General features: G+C 44.9%; 2 protein-coding genes across 7 annotated transcripts in view; one reads left to right on the top strand and one right to left on the bottom strand.

Moving 5' to 3' along the window:
* LOC108625426 (protein FAM102B) overlaps window positions 1–15822 on the bottom strand; it is a 40582-nt gene extending 24760 nt beyond the window's left edge. Inside the window, exons 1-2 of one of the 2 annotated variants that reach the window (XM_018025471.2) lie at window positions 15591–15822; window positions 11345–12009 (exon numbers count right to left, since the gene is read on the bottom strand). In XM_018025471.2, the coding sequence (XP_017880960.1) occupies window positions 11345–11490 (146 nt within the window). In that variant the 5' untranslated portion in view covers window positions 11491–12009; window positions 15591–15822. Of the gene's footprint in view, window positions 1–11344; window positions 12010–15590 lie in introns of those variants that run through there. The other variant, XM_026813857.1, reaches the window with a different exon arrangement.
* A 775-nt stretch (window positions 15823–16597) lies between these two features.
* Window positions 16598–20691, top strand: part of GAPcenA (GTPase activating protein and centrosome-associated) — a 9335-nt gene continuing 5241 nt past the window's right edge. For 2 of the 5 annotated variants that reach the window (XM_018025408.2, XM_018025407.2), the window contains exons 1-12: window positions 16598–16998; window positions 17544–17742; window positions 17823–17997; window positions 18068–18266; window positions 18347–18530; window positions 18605–18970; window positions 19048–19323; window positions 19418–19586; window positions 19662–19903; window positions 19980–20168; window positions 20280–20405; window positions 20486–20671. In XM_018025408.2, coding sequence (XP_017880897.1) covers window positions 16955–16998; window positions 17544–17742; window positions 17823–17997; window positions 18068–18266; window positions 18347–18530; window positions 18605–18970; window positions 19048–19323; window positions 19418–19586; window positions 19662–19903; window positions 19980–20168; window positions 20280–20405; window positions 20486–20671 — 2355 coding nt within the window. In that variant the 5' untranslated portion in view covers window positions 16598–16954. The remainder of the gene's footprint in view (window positions 16999–17543; window positions 17743–17822; window positions 17998–18067; window positions 18267–18346; window positions 18531–18604; window positions 18971–19047; window positions 19324–19417; window positions 19587–19661; window positions 19904–19979; window positions 20169–20279; window positions 20406–20485; window positions 20672–20691) is intronic. The other 3 variants (XM_018025410.2, XM_018025411.2, XM_018025409.2) reach the window with 3 other exon arrangements.

Below are 20691 nucleotides of genomic sequence, written 5' to 3'. Positions count from 1 at the left end.
AGTACAACAATAAAATTGCACATACAATTGGAAGGAAGTAATATTTCGTATGCGCCCACCGTGTGCCGTTTCAAAAGTCCCTTTCCTCGGACCTGGTCTTTTCTCAGTCGACTCACAAAAGGAAAACGCCGGCTGCGGAGCGGAGAGCGTAGTGAAAACGGCACAACGCCGTTTGTTCGCTGAAACGTCTACCAGACAAGCTGGACGCCGGACGCGCACCAATCTTTCTCGAAGAACGGTTGTTCCGAACGAGAAAGAGCATGCTTCATGGTAACTCGGTTTTAAGCTAGTCCGAGTGTAAAATTTATCATAAAATTGATCTCAACATTTCAGCGCCTAAATACGTACAATAAAAATTAACTAGTCTAACTAAACAATCTGGAAGCCCGTTCAATGAACGATGCAAAAATTGTTTATGATACAGACTTCGACTACGTTCGATTCATCTTTCCAGGAAGTGTCGTTTGAAAACCGTTTCGTCACGGGTAAGTACAGTAATGGAGGTAGTACTGAGACAAAACGAACTTCGGAACCAGTACTTGGATAGTAATAAATAGTAACAATTACGTGGTGTAAGCAATGACTTCTAGTTAATAAGAATATAAATCTATAAACTCAGTAGACTCAGTTTTCTCATCGTGCAATAAATTTTGCAATGAGATATTTTAATTATTTTATAAATTAATAATCAAATCGTTCCTTCGCAATCACAGCGAATTAAACGTGATTATCTCGTATTTCAACGAATTTCTACAACGGCTAGATATCAGATTAAAAAGAAAACGAGGAAAATTTGAAAGAGAAGGAACTTTTACAAAAATATATTGTGTTATTATACTTATACCTGCGACTACCCTGCCGGTGGGACCACCTTGAATCGGTGGAACGTGAAAAGGCACTCGCAGGAAAAGGAAAGAACGGAACTAACGCGGCGACGACGAGAATGGACGTGGGCTGCCGGCAAAAGCGCACCGAAAATAGCTCCTTGTTTTCATTTGAACGCCGTACCACTAGGTTTCCTCGATAGCACGAATACTAAACACGTTGCCCGAACCTACGAATAACTGCCGCAAGCCCCCGCTACTCGTGAATCACGTTCGTTCACGGTGGCTTTTCCCGATAGCTTCTGATCACGCGAGTACGACGACACGATTTGTTCGATGAATTCGAATGAATTTGACGTTTGAACTTCAATCGACTCGCGGAAACGATGACTGGTGAAACGAGAGATCGCGACCGTGAGAAGATCTCGCGTTCTTCCGGCGATGAAACAAAAATAGAAAGAAGACAACGCCACGTGGCGCGCAGACGTTGACGGAGCGACAAGAAATGAAGCAACGCCGATCGGTGGGAAGAAGTTCGTCGAACGTGAATCATGAGATGGAAGAGACTTATTACGCGGGGACACGGGATCGATTTTACGCGAGCATTAAATTTCAAATTTCAGCTGATACAGGGGAGGGACGTGCCTGGTTCCGCGGAAATGGATTATGTATTAGGGTCGATATCAGAAATCGGGGTAACTGGTTCGCGGGTCGCGTCGACTCTGCGAGTCACTCACTGTTGCCAATTAGGAATTAACCTAGTTGATCCGTCAACGATGAGATTGGGGAAAGACTGCCCCCCGTGAACGCACGGGCAGAAGTCAACCTCTACGAGTTAGACAATTCCTCGGTTTCGAACGACTTCTTCGTTCACGAAGATTCGAACTCAACGTCGGCCTCCGAGATGTTCGCCGCGAACCACTATTAAAAAATAATTACATCGCTGGCCGACCCTACTTTTCGATCGAGACCGGGTGCGAGAAATTGCGAAACTCTTCAAAATGACGTACGACGGGTCTATTTTGGAATCAGAGACCGAAGGGTGTTCACGGGTTTCGTCGGCTCGTTCACCCTCGTTCGCTCTCGAATCAATCCGGATCTATCAACGAAAAGAGTAGGCGAAACTTCCGGTGACCGTGCGGAACACGAGGGAAAGAGGAGAAGAGAGGGGATCGTGGAACGCTCCAGTTTCGTTTGCAGAGCCAGCGGAATAGATGGCCCGTTAACTTGCCAGCAGAGATCGTTATTGGAAATTCTTTTCGTGGAAGAAAACTCGTTATCTACGGTCTAGCTGGCTTCGCACAGTGGCGCCTGTTCAGTGGTTTCCATCCCGCCCACCGCACGCTTCTTACTCCCGCCGGGCCTTACGATTCGCGTCGCCGTTACATCGACTCGCGTGTCCATTTGTATCATCGTTGCACGCGCGCCGTATAGCATCACCGTTTCTAACAGTCGCTTTCACCGACTTCCAATCGATTTGATCGACGATTGAAGCGTCGCCGAAAGCAAAATTCTGACTACGTTTTCGCCTGAACCAACGCTTGGTCACTCATTGGCCAATGAGTCTGGTCCGAGTAAACGTGGGTACTAAACGGGGTAGAGACCGTGTAAGTCGTGCTTGGTACGAAAGGGATGGATGCACAGGAGTTAAACGGTAGGAAGGAAGGGTGCACGTGCGCGCGAGCGTCGCTACCGACGCTCGAGTCGAACCTCGTGTGCACAGGGAGCATCGCGTGCGTGTGCGTCGTACTAATCAATAAGTTTCTCGACCGTCGACTAAACAATGTCTGGCACATGGTACACCGTGGCTCTCAAAGGGATTTCTCGAGCCGAGGCGATTCGTCACGTTACAACGCAATTTCGGAGAAACCTTTCACTAGTCGACCAGACGTGCATCGTCCTAGATCGTTTACAGATCCTCGAATCTAGTTTACTTCGTGATTTCGTAATACGTTTTAAAAAAACTAGCCCCAGTGGCGGATGGTACGTCTTCGCTGACCGAAGTAACGCGACTTTTCAGTTTCCAGTTAGACCGGCAACAGCAAATTCCGCGACTGTTGCGGCGATGGTGTCGAACGTGCCAAGGAAACTTCGCAGAGACCGTGGATTTTTATGCGAAATAATGTATTTAAGATTTAAGGTTGTACGAGCCGTAAGATCTCTGCCAAAAGTCTAAGACATGTAATAAAAAAAAAACTGTATCTAATATTTGAAGTAATGAACTTTTAGAAAAAATGATTATTACAGAGTAATAAGGTTTGACATTTTTTTATTGAACTTCCGAACGGCAAAACGTTTTGTACATTGCTTCTAACATTCTCTATGCCCTTGCACATCGTCCGCGATACTCCAACACTCCACTGGTGTGTTTTATAAATGAATAAAAATCCACGGTCTAACGATAGTAAATGGATTGCATTCGATAAAAGCGTGCTTTATTTATACATTAATTCGTAAAAGGACTGTCCCCGATCTATCATCTGTATCTACATCAACAGAAACGTAGCGAGCAATACGTAAATCGAGTATTCGCGAAAAACGTTGTTGAAGCTTGATATCCGCGCGTCAGCCGGGAAATTGAAATTGAAATCGAGTACCGGTGAATTCGATCGAGCAGCCACGAAGTACTACTACTATCGCGCGATCATCGTTATCGGTGACCTATTGTTCGGATCTATCGATCGGAGTCGTGGCCAAATGACGTCCGAACGAACGTTTAAGGATGTATAGGCTATATACTTAAACAATGCTAACGTGTTAAATTTGTTATTATAGATTGCTATTACTATTAAAAAGCTACCTGCAAATTTTTATATCAATTTATGGGTTTTTTGGTGACACTATGGTGGTCGACGGTGGGACGGTCAAATTTTTTCAGGATCTATAAAATGCCGATTACTCATACTTAACTCGTTAAGTATCGAAGTTAGAAGACAAACAACTTGTATTTGAAGCATTTTTTTAAATTTTGAGAAAAACAAATGCGTTTTTGTAAAGTACATAAACTTTGGAGATTGACTGTATAGCCAATACATCCTTAAACGAACGGATGCGTATCACTAAATGCATCGAGTCCGGAGTCCGACGATTACGAAGAAATTTCTTTAAACAATGAAACATTTCCTCGAGCTTTTAATTCGATTCTCGAGATCGTGAAAGGCTGGGTGCGCTCGAACCGAAGTGAAATTGTATCGCTCCAAGTCGCATGAATACCGGAGGCCGTCCCAGGAATGGGAGTATCGGTCAAGGTCGAACGATTGATGCTGGAAACGGTGGCTTGGCACCGGGCCCTGGCTCACTCGACTCACGTCCCTGCCGAACTGAAGGGACACCCACGAACGAACAATCTCTTCTCTTTCAATCCACAAAAACCGATTCAGTACACGGCTGTCTATCGGACCCTCACCCCGGCGAAAAGTTTCGGACACGTGTGACAAGTTCGACGCTCGCCGTGGTACTCGGAATACCGCGTATCCTACGCGAAGAACAAGTTCCTTCGGTTCGGCGACGACTGGCCGAGTTCGAGAACGAGGAGGACGGAGAGCGAATTAATCTCCACGGGAACTTCAGTCTGTCAAGGGCGCACGTGTACGCCGCTGCACCCGTGAATATCCGAGAGCAGAAGCTCGGCCAAGGTCGGCCGATCGACACTGAAAATCCTTCCGACCCTGTAATTATTTGGCATTGCACTTCGACGAGCGCGAGCGGAGTCCGCGAGCCCGCCGTAAAAAGATTCTATTTCTTGGCGTGGCTCTTCGGCTCTACGTGCTTCCGCGAAAACCCGAAGGTCTTCGCAACGACTCGCAGGATTATGTTATGACCGGGCTGCGGATTTTTCTACGAAATCTGAATTCAGGCTTTTTTACCCTAAAATCTTTCGACGAGAACACGTGCGTCGGCTCGACGAACGCTATGGAGCTCAAAAGCGAGAGATCACTATCATCGCACGCGTGAGCTCTCGATGAAACGTAACATAGTAATAAAAACGTAACGCGTGTGTAAGTAATAGATGAAATTCGGAATTACTAGCCCGACGACGTATTAATAAACCGTACTTGAAATCGGAGAGGTCAATCTCCATCCGTGGATTCGGAGGAATCACGTGGCTCTCGCGCGAACCGAGCCAGAAGAGGAGACGTTTTGCGTGGGTGGTCCGTTCGATCGTTTGAACTTCTGTGGTGCTCGGCGGCTGCGCGAGAACCGCCGCCCGATCGTCCCCGCGCTCTCTTTTCTCTTTCGACCGTTCCCTCTTTCATTCAGCTTTTCCGCTGGTTCCGGGCACGAGGAAAAACGAACCATGAGCGGGGGGGAACACGTTAGCCTACATTCCTCGGCGCTTCGACGGAATCGGAGAGAATCGCGCGAGTGCCGAAGCCGTCGGAACTCCGTGCGAGATGGCCGAGTTGGCAAGAGATTTCATCGAGCCGGACCTCGATCGATCCGTTCTCCCCGAAGAACGACGGCTCCGAGGAGCCGGAGAAGAACCGCTGTCCCAAACCGGCTCGATCCCCGTCTTTTTCTTTTTTAATTCGTTCGTTTACCTTGTCCCGTAACGCGTTACGTGCGCCTCGATCTCGCGTACGCGAGAACGCGGGCACGATCGCAAGGCTCGTTCTCGGTGCCAAAACCCGGGAGGAACTAAGAAATTAAAATTTCTAGTAGTCGCCTCGGTATAGAAAGACTCGTTACGTTAAGAGCGTACTGAATATTCCTCGCGTTCGTCGCGATGTAAATACTTGAGTACGAGGAGCTTTGAGCCAGAGATGGTACTTCGTCGTCTCTCTCCTGCTCCACGTTTACTCTTCACCGTTACTCGCTCTGCTATTTTATCTCCTTCAAAGACGTTTTCTTTAATTAGCGGTTCTAACGTCGGCCGCAGATTCGTCCGAGGAAGTCGAAAGGCGCTCGTCGGGAGGCTCGTCTTACCTTTCGAATAATATCGCGATCTCGAAAGATAGTGCAAACGAGCGTGTAAATCCCGCGGTCAGGTTTATGTGCGTTAAGGTAGTTCTCGAACAAGGATTCTCCTGCTTTGAATATTCATTGGACGAGTCGGTACACGTTAGGAACCCCGCAAAGAGATATATTACCTAATTTCCCTCAATTTCGATTCAACCATTTGCCTTGAAAGCTGCAATTAAGATGCCCGATTTCATTGGTCCACAATCCTCGTCTCGTTTGTCTCTTTTTAACAAGATTTATCTCGCTATTATGCGAAGAGAAAGCGTTCGTCGACGAAAATGTCAAGAACAGACCCAAGTGTTTGCAACGAAATTTGGACAACAAATCTCGTATATCTAATATCAATATGAAATAATCGGTGTCGTCATAATCGGCCCGTGTCGTCCGAGTCTGAACTCGTTCCGCGTATACTTCGGCTTCCTTTTTCTCAGAGTTTCACCCTTCGTTTACTCTCGTGCTTCGGCCAGAGCTTCTCTGCCACTCGAGCGAAGCCCACGATCCGGCATCGACAAACGAAACTTCCTACCCTCCCGTACTTTTCCTCACAAATCTTCTTTCGCTGCGCCTCCTTTCTTTCTTTACGATCCCCTCTTCTACTCCTCTTTCTTCATCGATTCCGTTGCCTATTCATTGTTCAACGATGGTCGACGAAATTCTGAGACCGTTAAAAGTACCAGAATACAAACGTGCGTATCGACGGTAGTCAGAATAGACCGAGAGATCTCTCTTTCATGTTTTATTACTCTGGAGTCTATTGGAAAGAAAAGCGACAGTGAGAGACGTCGAAAGAGAAACGCGATTCTCTCCGGAGGTACGAGAAAGTATACGATCCTCGTGTTCCGATTCCGGAGGCGCGAAGATCGAAAGAGACGCGCGTTTGATCTGCCGGCGGAGAACCATGGAGCAGAGAGGGAGACGGAGCGGGTCGCGAAGAGAGATAAACAGAAGAGACACGCGAGGGTACCGATGATAATGGACAATGTCCTGTCGTCCGGTGTGTCCCGGGCATGGAAGCGAGCAGAGCACGGTGGAGGACTTGACACCGCTTCAATGCGTCATGATGAGGAAACACCCGATTACAACGCTCCGGCCGAGACAGAATGTTTCTGCGTGTATCCACGGGAACGATTACGTCGATGTGTCGTCGCGCCCTTGGATCGTATAACATTGTGCACACATTTGCAGAGGGGAAAGGGACAGAGAGCACGAGCCCGCAATCCCATGGCCGGGGAGACATCCGAGATAACCATTTACTTTGATTTCCATCGACTTGAAAGGGTCACGAGAGTGCGTCTTCGAACGTGTCCCATCGCTTTAATTGCTCTCGCGTACCCCACCTCGTTCATAGACACGCGCTTCGATCGTTCGATACAAGACCGCGTATACGTTTCACGACCACACAGCTTCCTCGGATGATCGCCAAGAATCCGTACGCTGGGATGAGACGGACAAAAATTGTGGCCACGATAGGTGAAACGGAGTCGTTTAGCGCGCGGTATGAATTCAGGCCACGACGCGCGTGCAACTGACAATGCGGTATTTAGTGTAAAGACCGGCTGGTCTGCCCACTGTTTCATATTTTGTGAAACGTCGGGGACACTTGTTTTCACGTTCCTTTCGTTTTTCACGTCGTTTCGTATCGTCGCAATACGAAACGAAAAATGCTGGATTTCAGTATTCGCGATCCGATCATATCTGGGACGCGAAATCGTTTGGCATCCAAGTTCTCGGCACCCAATTTTGAACGCCTTCTCGCTCGTCCTCGTCGCTCTACACCCGGTGCTTTTACCAGACGTCCAGCGGCCGATTTCGAAGTAAGGTCATGGTTCAAGGTAGACCAGTCGCTGGGAAACCAGTCGACCGCTTCTGACGTTAAATCGAAACGCTTATCTCGATCTGATTGCGCGCGTCGCTTCCTACGACGAATGAATCGCGTTGCCAGCTTGCGATTCGTTTGTCGTAATGTTCTCCCCTCGACGGGGATTACCTTGTCCCTCGCAGACCCCGCGATTTCCCTCGACCTCAACCCTTCCCTCTCCCGGGGCGATGCATCACGAAAACCTCTATGAGAGACGCCACAGTCTGCCGTGTAACGATGCGCGTAATACAAATAACGTCAGGACTCGGTTGTTGTACCGTGTATCAATGTCAGTTCTTGAATAAAATGAACAACGGCAAAGAATCTTTGAACGGTACAAAGTTAAAAAGTTATACGAGTCATCCTCGAAATTGACTTTTAATTTTAAAATTTCTACAATTTGTCCATGTAACATCTAGTAATTGTTAAAATTTTAATACTCTGTTATTGTTTCTATGTATGGATTCATACGACCTTAAGAAAACGATAGTACGCAGCTAAATTTATTTGGTTTTCTACTGTAAAGTTAGCAAGGATTCTTTACACATCGGTTGCTCGAATTTCCCTTGGTCCGCAAGTTCTAACGAGGATATACCTTACGTTTGTGGCTGAACTCTATAGACCACTGAGAGAAATCTCGTAGAAACTTCAATCGGTCTCACTGACATAGATCCGGAGGAATCGTGTTTCCTCTGTAATGACTTCTTCGTAAATACACCGCGCTTCCACAAAAGCAGCGGAGAAAGGAAGACCGTGTTTTCTAACGCGATTAAAGGCCAATCGGAATTTGTAAAAGATTCAACCCTAAGGTTCCTTAACCCCTTAATGCACAGGTCAAAAATGAGAGTGATCAATACATTGAATCATTTTTACTTAAATAAATATAATGTTTATATACAATAAATCGAGAGTAAAGTGTTCTGAGTATATTCGGTTGTATTCATGTAGGAAAATCATTTAAAACTGTAGGTCTCACAAGTCAAAGACGCGGAAAAGAACTGTCTTCTCAAAACTCAAGTTTTCTCGGGTGAGTGCATTAAGGGGATAAGGGAATCGAGGAAAATTTAGGAATTCGGAGACGAACAGTCTCTGCGAACGTATAGGAAAATTCTATCTGAACAGTTTTATACGATACACCGATGTGTACTGCATAGATAACTGAACGTGTTATAAATGCATCGAATCCACTTCGGATCGTTCCCATTTTATCGAAGGTCCTTTCACCTGAAGGTCGTCCGCGTGACACGCGGTGGGGAAAAACTGTCGAGATTCCTTTCTGAAAGCAGGTGAAATCCAACGGAACTCGGGCATACAGCGACGAGAAAGTCATTAATTACTAGACCGCGGATGCGTTCATGCGAAGTCATGAGAATTTTAAATATTCTAAAAAAAAAAAACGCAGGATGCACGCGACATGCAAAGGAATACGAAACCTTCGAAGATACGATTGACATCGCTCGATCGTCGTTCTTCCCGATTAGCATAGAAAATAAGCAAGAACCGTTTTCCGCAAACAAATTTTCTGATTCGGGGGCGTTAAGTGAGCGAAAACGTGAAACAACAAAATTCTCGCACGAAATTCTCTGCGAAACGAGAAGACCGTTCCTGGCACCGATCCAGCTTCCGGTATTCCCAAATACGTGACTCATTTTGTTCGCTGATTTCGTTCCCGCGAAATGACTAGTCGCATCGATTTTAGACCGTGCCAAGGGGACTACAGATAAACCGAAACGACGCGAAACTTCGAGACACAATGCCGAGCGTTTCTTCCTTCACTCCCACTTTCCGACGTGATAGACCGTGCTAATTCTCAATGGTACAGTCTGCCACGATTCGTCGTAATCAGGTCGATGCCCGTGAAACGTCGTTCGCGTCTCTCCAATTACGATTTCATAGAGCGAAACTCGAGCGCATTTTTACAGTAGGAATCGCAAGAGTAAAACGGCTCGTGTCTGATTTACTTTTCTCATATAAAAGTCGCGAGCGACGCGCAGCGTCGCTTAAAGCGGCCATTAAATTCGTTCTCGATAGTAATTAGGAATTTCCGCCCGTTTGGAGTTGCTCGCTCGCGAAAGATGTTTCGATAATTCTTACGCGTTTTCCGTATCGCGGAACGACGACGGAAATCTTATTTTTCTTTAACGAGCATGAGGCGTCGACGAGACAGAATTGATCCTTTCTCGTCGGGCATCCGCTTTAATCGAGGCACACGCGTCCGGTGAATCGCGATGTAACACAAGAAATATCGTTTACGGAGCCGTGGCGGAGAATTTATGTCGCGTGCATCTCGTCCACGTGCGCTCTACATGTCCCCCGCTGGGTCGAAGGAGCCACGCGATCCGACGTAAACCGTATTAGCTTCTTGGGTAAAGAGTCCTTTTGAGATTCGAGACGAGCGACGATGAAATAACGCGGTTGAACATCGATCGATGATGGGTGGAAGGCGGAGAACGATCGAATCGTGTCTGAGCCGGTCCCGAGAAACACGGCTCGAGGAAAACGTAACTTTACACCCGCGTTAAAGCGTTTCATTGAATCGCAACCGATATGTTATCGCTCCGGCGACGTCTCTCGTTTCAAATGATCTTTGGGAAACTATAGAAAACCTGACGAACGAGGCTGTATAGATCTGTCACTGTTCTCGCGTCGTTTCCAAAGGGGACGCAATTAAAAACGGGTCCTCGTCCTCGATTCCATCTCCAATCTCGTTTTATGCAAAATGCAACGATATCGATTTAGGAAATAAAATCTGATTTCTCTTAATTTCTGAACAAATAACGACGCTTACTATAGTATGTTTGACGTTCTACACGTCCAGATGCATATGTAAATGCATCGGAATCCGCTGTCCATCGATGACTATTCGAAAGTCTGCTTCCACTTTCGTAATCGTCGGCGCGATTAAAATACAGAAGGTAATTTCCATCAGCTGGTATCGTACATACTGTGTACCGTGTTACATTACTTTTTCCTTACCAGGAAGTAATAAACAGAACGACGTCAAAAAGATCACTAATTTCATATTCGCAAAGGCTGTTCTATTCCTGCCTTACCCATTGACGGAAGAAACTGTTACACATTTAGCGATAGAACTCGTCCAATTAAAGAAACGGCGAAATGGTAACGCAAGCCGTGGCGGTATAATAACATTGTCAAATTTCGCGTACTCACGCTCGAACGAGGTATCTACGTTATATTATACGAAAGAGTCCGAAACCTCGTTACCTAGTTTTAGACTTTAGGCACCCTTCGCGGGGTGGTATTAAATCTACGTCTATGGGACCATGACTCATTCACGGCTGATATCCGTGAATCCTAGTTTTAGCGAGTTTCCGACAACCTTCCGGTGATTTACTTTCAACGGAAACTAAATACCGGGTCGGTGAACGATGACACGAAGTTTTGAAATACCATTATTATTAGACAGCGGATTTTATACATTCACAAGAAAATACGAAAATGATAAATGTTGCACTTCAACATGTAAAACTATGTAGGAAATGAAAAGCTGAATGGATATTTCAATGTTTCAAAGAATAACGAAACCATCATTTGTTCGAAGGATGTCTTTTAAACTGATAGCATAAAACATCCGCAGTCTAATTATGGCGAAAGGTAATGGAGACGAATTGAAAGTACGAGTGCCGCAGTTTTCGTATGCGGCAGCTCGATAGAAAAAAAAATATCTCGTATCGCTTACCTCGTCGAGTTGTCGATGAAGGAACCGCCGTCGAGGAGTCTGAGCTTCGCAAACAGCACTGCGTTCACGAACGGCACCGCGGTAAGTTCCTCCAGACCGACCTCCACCGAGAATTTGTACTTCTTCTTCTTCATCATGAAGGCCATCTCACTGAGACCGAAACACTTCACTTTGACCGCGACTCGTTCACTCGTGGTGATCGAAAGCTGACCGGAGAACGTTCGGTATCCTCCAGCCTTTTATTTCAAGAGATCCTTGAGAACCGGTGCGCGGTACACAGCACGCGCGGGCAGAGCGGCAATCGTGCACTAAATACGAGCATTTAACGCGAATCCGCTCCCGGTGCAAACCGAACTCTCCTCCGTCGTCCCCCACTGACCGCGTTCAATATTTACCAAAATATCGTAAGAATTCTACTCTGCTAAAAAAGGCAGTTCCACGATCCTCCCTTCCCTCTTTCTCTTTCTACGGCGAACTCTGCTTCACAGGCTGTTCGATGATCTCGAGCGACGAAGCTGAACACTTGAAGCCGGCTGGGCGGGTCTCGTTCGGAGCTTCACCGACATCGTAACGTACACGGACGTGGCGTGGCCTTCCGCAATCCTCTCTCGGTGCCGACACTCAGAAATGGCAATTACTCGTGCACGCCATCGTGGTCACCGAGACTGCAAATTAAACCGGCCCATCACGTAACAAAAACTACGAGGAAACGTGACAGTGTTTCGTATCAGACGTTAACCGGGCAATACGTGTCCGAGTCTTTTCAACGTTATTGTCTGTAACGATCCGAGGGCCACGGTTCTGGAACCTCTCACAAGAGAACTATAAAAAAAAACCGATCGGAATCGTTAACGTTTGGGTTTCTGTTTCACTTCCAGAACCGCTTTCGAGGAATAGTAAATCTACAGAGAGACCTCTCAGATTTCATACCTTTTTCGACGCGTGTACACATCTCGTGACTCTGATCAAAAAGCGGCCGAAGTATCGATCGTGGGAAAATACGTAAATGTCGTTTAAACGAATGAAGAAAGTTCTTCCTAGATCTTTTAAAAGATACAACGAACGCACGAAAGACAGCAATTCATATATACCATGTACAATTAGATTCGGGACGTCCAAGTCCGATTGGTCGTCAAAAGGATTAATTCCGAACTCGTACGCTAATCTCGGGCACTAACGCTAACGTCCCCTGCTCTACTTATCGCGTATAAAGAGAACTACTTGCACACACACGATCCGCAGCGTCGATGCGATGGAACGTCTTGTGTTCTACCGCGATACTTGAGGAACAAGCGTGAGCAGCGAATGTTTCTTACACGCGATGATCACGGGCGATCGTGTTTAGTAGATAAAAAACAAACTTACAGGAACGAGCAACGATCTGGGAACCGCGTGAACGTTCGCGAACCACTGTCACCGTATCTTTTTTGACACTTTCAATAGCTACGTTCATGCGACTTTGAAATCTATAGAACGTACAGGGTAGTGTCCCAATTAAAAAGAAGAGAAAATTGTATGCGAAGTTTACGAGGAAACGCTTCGTTACAGCGTTATAAACAAGTACTGTACGCGTGGAACGAGTGTGAACGCGATGAAAAAACATTTTTGAAGACACATTTCGAAGTGCTGCCTGCGCGCTGGGATGCAAGCTTGACAGTAAAGGTTAACAACGAAGAGATTCAATTTTACTGAGTTTCGATAATCACATTTTTAATTCTTTGCTCTGATTCTTCGGCCCTCTCGTTTCGGAACAAACAACAAGAAACGAGAGGAGTAAGATCGAGGGACCCTTCGGGCCTGGCTTGAGGTACACCGGGTTCAACAGATAACGCGGAGTTACTCGTTTCGCGTACACAATATTTGTTAACAACTCCGTAACAAAGCGCTTCCTGGGAAACTTTATACAACATACTTTCCTTCGTTGTAAGCGTTTAACAAGTTCGGGACACCCTGCGCAACATCTGTCGTTGAACCGGTGGTACAGCCTGTCGACGTGAATTGTTTTGAAAAATGTTAATTGCGGCTGGAAACGCGAGCAAGCGAAAATGAACGCGCTCTTCCCGGAGTCGAGTTTCAGGCTGCTGCAAAGTAGGTGACCGCAACACTCGACGCGAGCATCGGGTCTCTAGAGACGCAATCGGTAGCGACGATGAATTGTTAAGACTTAGGAATCAGTGAATCGCCACGACCATTCACACCGAACGCGGTCTATTACAATAGTTGGATCGCGTAGCAAGGGAAGCGTAAAAATGAACGCGATGCAGCTCGTTTATCGTCGACGAAATCGTCACAGTGTATTTCTGTATAAAAATCTGTAGCCCGTTAACAATGTATTCCGTTTGAAATATGTATACGCACGTACTTGTAGAACGGCATCTAATCTAGTTTCGAATCGAAGACCACCACGACGCTTCTAAGCTGATCAAACTTTCCACGCAGACTCGTGGTTCGTTAATGAGAAACAAAAACCAAGTTTATAGCTTTCCACGAGCACGGTGGAAACGCGAAATGCGAATCAGAGGATTTGCACTGCTCACCGCAAACGATATTAGAATATTTATACGCGTTGTACGAAAGAGGTGGGGGTATTCTTAATTAAGAACGATAAGATAACGTTCCAGAAAACGTTTAGAATCCTCTATTTCCTTCCTCCATTATCTTTACAATAAGTAGATTTAAGTGACGAAATTCTTCGATTTTTGCTAGACGAGAAAGCAGAAACAATTTCCAGTATCACGATGCGTCATCGATAACAATAAAAGAGAACAATTAATGTTTCAGGAACCGTCGATTATTATCGGATGATTACAGAATGCTCGAGCGTCGTATTTACGTTTCCCACGATATCTGTGCTCGTATGTCAAATAAAAAATGTACGAAGAATGAATCAATAAACGATATCTCAATCAATCTGCTACTACCGATTTTTATCTGAACAATTTCTGACAACCAATGTACATTCATCGAAGAGAAAAATATCGCGATGCTCGATCAGTAGCTTAAAACGCGATAAGAGGAATTACATGTTCCGGTACAGACGGATCACTCTGTAAAAAACTTCGGCTCGACTCTAGGAGAAGAGAGAAGAGTCCGGCAAAAAACGAATCGGTCTATGTCCACAGACGTTTTATGGACAGCATCGAACACAGTCCTTGCGAGTGGTTCGCAATCGCGAGAATGCGACACAATCGAAAGGGACATGAAATCATGAATTAGAGAGGAACCGTTCGATTCCTCAATCGTACGTAATTGTCTGTACCGCGGGCAAGAACGATAAAGAATGAGGATGAAGTTTCACGAACCACATAATTTAATACCGTTGCACTTTGTTTAAACAAACTGGCTATCACGTGTCACTTGCCGCGATGCATTTACATAACTTAACGAGGTGTGCACTCGATTGAGAACACCGAGCAAACGTGCGTATCCCGGCGTTCCCGGCCTCGAGTAACCTCTCTCGGCGTGCACTCACGTTCCACGCGGGAAAAAATCCACGAAACAAACGATAATACGTGTACGAAAATGGTTTCAGCTATTTTTGGGATTCGGGAGATGTGCACGGTGAGTACGCAGCCGGATGGAAACGGCGCGTGAATGATCGCAGTGAGCTCTCGTGAAGATAAAATTGCATGACAATAAACGATCGCTACATCGTTTTCATCGGTCAGCCCATTGGCATGATAGATCCGGAGATATCAATTTTCGTATTTCCCGAGGGAGTTTCTGCAACCATACGCTGTTCCTCCCCCTGTCATACGACTTTATCTGCGACACATAAAACGCGAGGATCGTGCACCGCGTCGATACAGCGTACACAAGGATGTAGCTTCTTTCATGCGAACAATTATTCCGAGCAGTCTAATCTGTCGTCCTATCACTTTTCTTCTTCCGACGTTCTTACAGATTCCGAAACACGAGTCGGAAACGCGAGATGCACTAATTGTGAGATAAGAAACGAGTAGAGGGACAACGGTCCGAAGAATATAAAACTATCGTCTCATGATGGCAGGTGCAGGACAATTTCCGTCTTGACTTTATAACCTCTCCATTCATCTCTCATCGTTGACGTACCGACGAACGCACGAGCTTAGTTTCGCGAACGTACCAAACAATAACCGTGCCGTATAGATGAACGAGGAGACGAACAGGGGAATACGCGACGGATCGTAAACATTATCAATGATACCCGACGCTCGTTACAAAAAAGAACCAGAGAAGAAAGCCGTCAGCTCTGAATTGTACTTACTCGTTTTCGACTCGTACTCGCTCGACTCGATGCTAGCCGATCTCGCACATCCTCACATTTTCCATGATCACGAACTTGCCTCTCGAGAAGCCACAAAATTCCGATTCTCGGTACGCAGGAGCCTGATACTTCTTTTTTACAGACAAAATCTTCCTTACGATTGACGGAACGGAGGTCGCCTGTTAACTGACGCGTCTGAACCTGTCTGTAACTTCGGCTCCGCTTCTGCTCGTCCAACGGCACCGGTCGCTCCATCTGTCGTGGACTCGTACCAAACTGTAATAGAGATGGTTACACAGATCTCGCAACTTCAAGTATATCAAGTAGTTTAAGCATAGAAATACAAGCCAAGAGAAGTGAAACGGCTGCCTAGATGGAAAGCTTTCATTGGTCTACTCGCGTCCACCGAGCTACTCTGGCCAATTGTAACTTTCCAACTAGGCAGCCATGTTACTTCTCGCAACTTGTGATTGGTCTGGATTGGTCAACCAAACAGAAATGAACAAAAGATCGCGTACTTCAAATAAATAAATGTGTTATTCTCTTATTTTACTTATTTTTATAAAGAAAACCCATTCCTTATTCAAATTTCACATTAAATGTAAAACATACTATAATTATCACGATGCCGGTGATGATTTATACGACATATGTAAATGTTAAGAATTTGTTATGTACAGAAAAATCATTTTCTCTCTGTTGTATACACGATTTATACAATTTTCTATGATACAATAAACTTCGAATGAGAATTGTTCGTATCATTATTTTTATGTACCTAACGGAACAAATTATCCTGAAGTCTATCCAATATTTATCGCACATAAGTGTTACCTGGTGTTACCTTTCCTTATACATACAATAAATGGTTCACAAAGAATGTACGACACGATAATTAAGCAAACGTTATTAAAAACGAGTATTGATTTATGCGACGAGAAGGCAAACGGTAAAATGGATTTGAAGTTATTGCGCGCTCTGAAACTGGTCGTCCGCAATTCCTCGTAACGAAGCGGACTTCCGGGATCTTTAGTGCTCGAATCGGTCGAATGGCTGACGCCAAGGTTGACTTTTCTGTCAAGTGAAAATCGCTTCGAAAGCGTATGGAACCATGTAAATTTCACCGATATATTGGAGGGATCGTTAACGTGTGGCCAGACCGATGCGTGGATCATGGAATGAAGCTGTGTCCGCGGCTCTAAATGAACGTTAACGGAAAAAGAGACACCGGTGCTCCTTTTAAATTTCGGATCCAGCGAGAGGGTAATTCCTGTCCTTTACTGGGGGTGAGAATCGAACCGAACGACTAAATAGCAACGGCAGTGATCGAGACGCGATCAAATTTGCTGGAGAATGCAATTTCGATGATCCGAGACACTTTGACGACAAGTCGACATTCTGAATACGAGTTGAGTGTGCCTCTATAACGTTGTCATGTCAAACTTTGTTCGCGCGAATCTTGTTTTCCTTCATGATCCTTACGCGATATATTATTTTATTCGTGTTCGAACGAGTCGTACTGATAATTAGGAGATTGACCCTCGTGAATCCTGGTTACAAATTGGAATTCTTCCCATTCGCTCAGATTATTCGAATCGAATTGATTACTCCGATTGTATTCTCTGGTTGCCAAAAATAAAGACAGTACAGAGCAAAGGATATTGTTACGTCGGAAATCGTAGTCTTCTCTGATTTCGTGCTGTGCCATAATCGTGGCACGAACGTTACGTGCTTTCTACAAATAGCTTTATCTCCCGATTTGTTATGTAGCGAAATACATCGTTAACCACTTATTGTTATTTCTCCTTACGAATCATTTCTGCATCCAATTGTACTTTGCATCTAGAGATATATACCTACAAGTGTATACTCATTCGTACGCGCACAATCGTTATGTGAAAATATGTAATTAAATGATAATCATATCTTTCTTTTGGGGCTGCGATGAAACAGTTTTGCGTACTGCATTCCAGACATAGTTATGGAGGATAGTATGAGTGTTAAATCGATGGAATCTGTCGCGACAAGTGATGAATACGAATTCGTAAATGACAGAAGCAATGGGAAGCAGCAGCAGACACTGATCGATGTACCGATGTTAAAAATTGCCAATAACGGCAATCTTGAAGATCTCCAAAATAATCTTCAGGAGGTTTGGCTCGTGTGATTCATTTGATCTGCCATTTTTTTATATTACGCATAGACAATTATCTGACTGATGATGTATCACAGGTGTTAACCGAAGAGTCGAAAATGGAAGGCAACGATTATAAAATCGTGAGCACTGTACAGCAAAATCAACCGAAAACGAAGAAAGTTGGACAGAGTAAATTTTATGATGTGAGTTCTTGTATGGTTGCATCCGAAAAGCAAGATATTATGAAACCAGAGGATTATATCGACGAAGGTAAGCGTCATCGATATTTTTTGTATCGGCTACAGAAGCTGTTGTGCGGACACTTCCGAAATGTTTGTAGAAATAAATTCCTTGGCGCACGTTCAACAAGAATGTACTATTTTCAATGGTGTTACTTATTTGGGATCGGCTACGATAAATGCACCAAAATCGGAATGCGAGATTCAACGGAACATGAACATACTGAATGCGGAACAATGTCTTAACTTAGGAATCAAAGTATCGGTGTCCGTGCCTAGCAGTTCTCAAGGTTCTGTTGTGTACGTATGGTCGATGAGAACTTGGACGAACGAATACCGTTTCCTTCGTTTAAGTTAATGTTCGCGTTGCCTCTGTACAGTTTATACGATGCTACCACTCAACAACCGATCGCACATTACGAAGTACAACGAATCTTGTTTTATGCACGTGGCGAAAGTACTGGCCCGTGCGCGGCATGCTTTGCCTTCACTTGGTCACACGGGGATACTTTGGAGTCTGCCATTTATCAGTGTCACGTTTTTCGATGCGACATACCGGAAGCTGTACGTTCCATGCGTTCCCGTAGAACTTCCATTATATTTTAGTCGAGTTGTACCAAGTTTATAATCTGTCATAGGTGGGTCAAGTTTCTGCATGCTTTTCCAAAGCATTTCACAGAATACCAAGATCGATGACCAGCTCCTTGACAGGCAGCGATTTTAATGGTTTCAACATCGGCAGTGAGAAAACCAATTCTCGAGTATTCATTTTTGAAGTAACGATGGAGATAAAGGAAGAAGATGGAAAGGGTGGTTTCAGTACAGTTCCTAAAGACAGAAGTTGCTTCAAGCTTCGAAGCAACGTGGCTAAACATGTGTGTTTAAGTATCCAACAAGTATCGAGTAAGGAAGGAGGAATCACTCTCGAGGTTGAAAGATGTTTCGGCGTCCTCGTTAGTCCCGGACGCAACGTCAAACATAGTGATATGCGGCTGCTTGAAATGGTGAAATTCATCTTTCAAAACTAGCTGATTTCAACGATGTTCCGATGCGTGAAGTAACAAATAAAATCTGATTCCAGCAAGTTAATACTGGCCCATTGATACAAGATAAACAGTGTTACAATATATTTGGACACTGGGATCCTGCCGATCCAGCTTTGGAGACTCTTAATATCGAGACTCCCAGGGAAGAGAAAATTTACATGACAGTCGCTGTTGATTTAGTGATACGCGGCATACGAGAACCAGTTAGATTCATAATAGAAACATTAGTCAAAGTATTCCCGCAAAACGAGAGGTTTTGGTATTTTAATAAACGAAATCTTGTACAACAGTTTTATCTTAATTCAAAAGAAGTAAGGCCTCATTCGAAGGAATCCATACGTTCTTACGATTCTCTCTCTCTCTCTCTCTCTCTCTCTACATACCTGACTTTATCCATATCTTTAGATAATATCCAGCGACGGAGCCGAGGTTCACTATGAAGTACAAAGTACAGAAACTTCGGGAGAACTAGACAGGAACAGATTGAACCTTGCTCTTAATTTAGCATCATTGATTCGATCACCTTCCTTGACTAGCATCGACACGCTTACACCCAAAGAAGAAATAGATTCAGGTTTCGAAAGAAGTTGCAACTTTCCTCTGCTCGATACGACAGAAGATGTACTGATTCAAGCTTTCGCGTCGACAGACGGAGACGAACCGATGTTGAGCGGCACGGGTGAAGTATCGAAGGATTGTTCCGCGGGCGAGTTAGCTAACTGGGCTGAGGTACTGGACAGCTGGCAAGTGAACGAGCAACGTCCGAAACTTCTTATAAAACTGGCGAAGCAAGGTATCCCCGAAGCTTTGCGTGGAGAGGTATGGCAACGTTTAAGTAATTGTGATAATTCACAAGAAATGATGGACAGATACAGAACTTTAATTACCAAGGTAAGTGAACACGTTGTGTGAAAACGCGCGCGTCGTTATTCTCGTATAATGATGTTCTGTTACGTCAAATGTGCAGGAAAGTAGTTGCGAGAGCGTTATTTTGCGAGACATCAATAGAACGTTTCCCGCCCATGACTATTTCAAAGAAACAGGTGGCTTGGGACAAGATTCTTTGTACAGAATAAGCAAAGCGTACGCGGTGTACGACGAAGAAGTCGGATATTGTCAAGGACTCAGTTTTTTGGTCGCTAGTTTGCTCCTTCACGTAAGTAGTCGCCATTCGGAATTTATCACCCGCAAGAAGCGTGTCGGCGTTCGCAGTAGTCGATTCATTAGGGTATTTAATGACAAGAAAAACGTTAGGTATTTTTTGTAGATGCCGGAGGAACAAGCTTTCTGTGTTCTGGTTAAATTGATGTACGACTACGGTCTAAGAGACTTGTACAAGGATCGATTTGACAACCTTCACATGAGATTTTATCAGCTTAATAGATTAATAGAGGTTCGTAACGCGTTCCAATTTCATTATCAGCCATTATGATCATTTTCACATTGTAATTATTCTCCTATCCCCTCCTGCAGGACCAGTTGCCAGAACTTTATAAACACTTTTGCGATCGCGGTGTCGAGACACACATGTTCGCTGCACAATGGTTTTTAACTTTATTCACGGCCCGATTTCCGCTTTATCTCGTTTTCCACATTCTGGACGTGTTCCTTTTGCAAGGACTCGATACGTTGTTCCAAGTCGCGCTCGCACTATTGATGGTAAGTGTCCCATCCTGACT

This window comes from Ceratina calcarata, unplaced genomic scaffold, assembly GCF_001652005.2.
Source record: "Ceratina calcarata isolate Rehan_Ccalc_2016 unplaced genomic scaffold, ASM165200v1 scaffold351.2, whole genome shotgun sequence".
Taxonomy (NCBI): Eukaryota; Metazoa; Arthropoda; class Insecta; order Hymenoptera; family Apidae; genus Ceratina; species Ceratina calcarata.
The sequence above is the reverse complement of the archived record's forward strand: the minus strand, read 5'-3'. Positions and strand labels throughout refer to the sequence as shown.